The sequence below is a fragment of the Numenius arquata genome, unplaced genomic scaffold (genome assembly GCF_964106895.1).
Source record: "Numenius arquata unplaced genomic scaffold, bNumArq3.hap1.1 HAP1_SCAFFOLD_1583, whole genome shotgun sequence".
Classification (NCBI taxonomy): domain Eukaryota; kingdom Metazoa; phylum Chordata; class Aves; order Charadriiformes; family Scolopacidae; genus Numenius; species Numenius arquata.
In genome coordinates this window covers 1-4828 of record NW_027415497.1, presented here as the reverse complement: position 1 = coordinate 4828, position 4828 = coordinate 1, and the positions used below count along the sequence as shown (strand labels likewise).

At 60.8% G+C, this 4828-nt stretch overlaps 1 protein-coding gene across 1 annotated transcript; it reads right to left on the bottom strand.

The window, feature by feature from the left end:
- Window positions 1–2852: 2852 nt before the first annotated feature.
- LOC141478756 (DNA repair nuclease APEX1-like) lies at window positions 2853–3367 on the bottom strand (the record flags this gene model as incomplete). The annotated part of the gene is made up of 1 exon (XM_074167742.1): window positions 2853–3367. A coding segment is annotated over one exon (515 nt), but the record flags the coding sequence as incomplete, so codon positions are not given.
- Between the last annotated feature and the right edge of the window lie 1461 nt (window positions 3368–4828).

The window sequence follows — 4828 nt, the reverse complement described above, 5'->3', positions numbered from 1 at the left end:
CCACGCCCCCTCCCCCCTCAGACCACGCCCCCTCCCCCCTCAGACCACGCCCCCTCCCCCTCTAGGCACGCCCCCCTTCCAACCACTCCCCCTCCCCTTCCCAGCATGTAATTTGCCCCCCCCCCAAAACCTTCCCAGCATGCACCTGGAGGGGGCGGGGCAACCCCCCTCGGCCCCGCCCCCTCCCTCCCCAGGCCCCGCCCCCCCTTGTATATAAGCCCCGCCCCCCCGCGCTGTACATAGATCTCTATTTAATTAATGGCTTCCCTCCTCCCCCCCCCCCCCCAGTGGTGCTGTAAATAAAGGCCGCTCTGCCCCATAGATGTGGGGCCAGCCCCATAGATGGGATTCTCCCCGATGCCTGGGTTCCCTCTGCCCCATAGATGGGGGTCCCAGCCCCATAGATGGGATTCTCCCCGATGCCTGGGTTCCCTCTGCCCCATAGATGGGGGTCCCAGCCCCATAGATGGGATTCTCCCCGATGTCTGGGTCCCCTCTGCCCCATAGATGGGGGTCCCAGCCCCATAGATGTGGGACCCAGCCCCCCCCCCATATGTGGGTCCCAGCCCCATAGATGTGGGTCCCAACCCCATAGATGGTGTTCCCCCCAACTCCTGGGTCCACTGTGCCCCATAGATGTAGGTTCCAGCCCCATAGATGTGGCTCCAGCCTCATAGCTGTGGGGCCAGCCCCACAAATGGGGTTCCCCCCCGACACCTGGGTACCCTCTGCCCCACAGATGTGGGTCCCAGCCCCATAGATGGGGGTCCCCCCCCGACGCCTGGGTGCACAACAGCCTTTATTGTCCCCCATCTCGGGGGGGGGTGTAAAAATCTATGGGGCAGGGAGGGGGGGAGGGGGGATCCCTGAGGGTTTTCTGGGCCCTATGGGTCCGGGGGGGGCGGGGCTATGGGGCAGGGCCCTATATATTCTATAGGGAGGGAAGGAGCTGTAAGATGTGTGGGGCTGGAGAAGGATCTATAGGGGTCAAGGGGGTCTATAGGGGCTGGGGGGGTGCCCTATAGATTCTATAGGGCTGGACGAGAACTACAGGGCACGGGGGGATCTATGGGGCTGGAAAGGATCTATGGGGCTGGGGAGGGATCTATGGAGCAGGAGAGGGATCTATGGGGCAGGGGAGTGATCTATGGGGCTGGGGGAATCTATGGGGCTCGGGGGGTGTGTGTGTCTATGGGAGGGGCCTATAGGAGTGTGGGGCAGCCCTAGAGATTCTGTGGGGCACGAGCGATCTATGGGGCTCCGGGGGTTTGTGGGGCAGGGGAGGGATCTATGGGGCTGGAGGGGATCTATGGGGCAGGGGAGGGATCTATGGGGCTCAAGGGGGTCTGTGGGGCAGGGATCTATGGGGCTGGGGGGATCTATGGGGCTGGGAGGGATCTATGGGGCAGGGATCTATAGGGCTGTGGGGGGTCTATGGGGCAGATGGGGGTCTGTAGGGCAGGGGTGAGATCTATGGGGCAGGCGAGGTTCTATGGGGCGGGGGGGAGCTATGGGGCAGGGGAGGGATCTATGGGGCTGCGGGGGGTCTATGGGGCAGGTGGGGGTCTGTGGGGCAGGGGTGGGATCTATGGGGCAGGGATCTATGGGGCAGGTGAGGTGCTATGGGGCAGGGGGGGAGCTATGGGGCAGGGGGGATCTATAGGGCTTGGAGGAGCGTCTATGGGGCAGGGGGTTTCTGTGGGGCAGGGGAGAGTCTATGGGGCATGATGACCTCATCAAACCTCCATTTTGGGTCGTTTTGGGTGGATTTATGACCAAGTGGAGGTCGATGGGACCACGGTGACCTCATGATGTCACCGATGACCTCATCGAACCCCAATTTTGGGTCGTTTTGGGTGGATTTATGGCCAACTGGAGTTTGATGGGACCACGATGACCTCATGCGGTCACCGATGACATCATCAAACTGCCATATTGGGTCGTTTTGGGTGGATTTATGGCCAAGTGGAGGTTGATGGGACCACGGTGACCTCATGAGGTCACCGATGACATCATCAAACTGCCATTTTGGGTCGGTTTGGGTGGATTAATGGCCAACTGGAGGTTGATGGGACCATGATGACCTCATGCGGTCACTGATGACCTCATCAAACTGCCATTTTGGGTCATTTTGGGTGGGTTTATGACCAAGTGGAGGTTGATGGGACCACGGTGACCTCATGACATCACCGATGACCTCATCGAACCCCAATTTCGGGCCATTTTGACCAAATTATGGCTAAGTAGAGCTTGATGGCCACCACGATGACCTCATCAAACCTCCATTTTGGGTCGGTTTGGGTGGATTTATGGCCAACTGGAGGTTGATGGGACCACGGTGACCTCATGAGGTCACCGATGACCTCATCAAACTGCCATTTTGGGTCGGTTTGGGTGGATTTATGGCCAACTGGAGTTTGATGGGACCACGGTGACCTCATGAGGTCACCGATGACATCATCAAACTGCCATTTTGGGTCGGTTTGGGTGGATTAATGGCCAACTGGAGGTTGATGGGACCACGGTGACTTCATGAGGTCACCGATGACCTCATCAAACTGCCATTTTGGGTCATTTTGGGTGGATTAATGGCCAAGTGGAGGTTGATGGGACCACGGTGACTTCATGAGGTCACCGATGACCTCATCGAACCCCAATTTTGGGTCATTTTGGGTGGATTTATGGCCAACTGGAGTTTGATGGGACCACAGTGACCTCATGAGGTCACCGATGACCTCATCAAACTGCCATTTTGGGTCGGTTTGGGTGGATTTATGGCCAACTGGAGGTTGATGGGACCACGGCTCTCTAGGCCCCTCCCCACCTGGCCGTGGGGCGCGCTTGGGGGTCAGCTATAGGGCCAGGAGGAGGGTGATGGGGCAGTGGTCGCTTCCCAGGACGCGGGAGCGGATCTTGCTGTCGCAGAGAGCCCCTTCCAAACGCCGGGAGAGGACGAAATAATCCAACCTCCACCCCACGTTCCGTTCCCGGGCGCCCCCTAAGTAGGTCCAGAAGGTGTAAGCGTGGGGCAGAGCCGGGTAAAGGTGACGGAAAGAATCCAAGAATCCCGTATTTAGGAGGGCTCCGAATCCTTCCCGTTCTTCCGAGGTGAAGCCGGCCGAGCGCCGGTTGGCCTTGGGATGCCGAAGGTCCAACTCTTGGTGGGCCACGTTGAGGTCACCGCAAAGGGCCACCGGTTTGAGGGCGTCCAAACGAGCCAGGTAGGCCCGGAAGGCCGCGTCCCAACGGAGACGGTATTCCAAGCGCACCAGGCCCCGGCCGGAATTGGGAACGTAAGCGGCCACCACGTAGAGGGCGGGAAATTCGGCCGTCACCACCCGACCTTCGCGGTCGTGCTCTTCCTCGCCTGAGGGAGGGAGAGAGAGAGAAAGAGGGGTTGTCGAGGGGGTGACTGGGAGGGGACTGGGAGGGACTGGAGGCAACTGGGGTTCAACTGGCAGCGACTGGGGGCAATTGGAAGCAACTGGGAGTATCTGGAGGCAACTGGGGTCAAGTGGGAGGCAACTGGGAGCATCTGGAGGGCAACTGGGGTCAAGTGGGAGGCAACTGGGAGCATCTGGAGGGCAACTGGGGGCAACTGGGGTCAACTGGGAGGCAACTGGGGTCAACTGGGAGGCAACTGGGGGCAATTGGAGGCAACTGGGGGCAATTGGAGGCAACTAGGGGGTCAACTGGGAGGCAACTAGAGGGTCAACTGGGAGGCAACTGGGGCTGACTGGGAGGGACTGGGGGGCGATTCAGGGCGACCGGAGGCAACTGGGGGTCAACTGGGAGCAGCTGGAGGCAACTGGGGGTGACTGGGAGGCAACTGGGGGTGACTGGGAAGGACTGGGGGGCGATTCAGGGTGAGCAGAGGCAACCGGAGGCAACTGGGGGTCAACTGGGAGCGACTGGAGGCAACTGGGGTCAAGTGGGAGGCAACTGGGGGCAATTGGAGGCAACTGGGAGTATCTGGAGGCAACTGGGGTCAAGTGGGAGGCAACTGGGAGCATCTGGAGGGCAACTGGGGGCGACTAGGGGTCAACAGGGGGCAATTGAAGGCAACTGGGGGCAATTGGAGGCAACTGGGAGGCAACTCAGGTCAACTGGGAGACAACTGGGGGCAATTGGAGGCAACTGGGGGCAATTGGAGGCAACTAGGGGGTCAACTGGGAGGCAACTGGGGCTGACTGGGAGGGACTGGGGGGCGATTCGGGGCGACCGGAGGCAACTGGGGGTCAACTGGGAGCAGCTGGAGGCAACTGGGGGTGACTGGGAGGCAACTGCGGACAATTGGAGGCAACTCGAGGTGACTGGGAGGAACTGGGGGGCGATTCGGGGCACCTGGAGGCAACTGGGGGCAACTGGGAGGCAACTGGGGGTGACTGGGAAGGACTGGGGGGCGATTCAGGGTGAGCAGAGGCAACCGGAGGCAACTGGGGGTCAACTGGGAGCGACTGGAGGCAACTGGGGTCAAGTGGGAGGCAACTGGGGGCAATTGGAGGCAACTGGGAGGCAACTGGGGGCAATTGGATACAACTGGGGGCGACTGGAAGGAACTGGGAGGCGACAGGGAAGGACTGGGGGGCGATTCGGGGCGACCGGAGGCAACTGGGGGCGACTGGGGGTCAACTGGGACCGACTGGAGGCAACTGGGGTCAACTGGGAGGCAACTGGAGGCAACTGGGAGGAACTGGGGGGCAATTCGGGGCATCTGGAGACAACTGGAGGCAACTGGGAGGCAACTGGGGGTCAACTGGGAGCAACTGGGGTCAACTGGGGTCAAGTGGGAGGCAACTGGGAGCAACTGGAGGCAACTGGGGGCAAT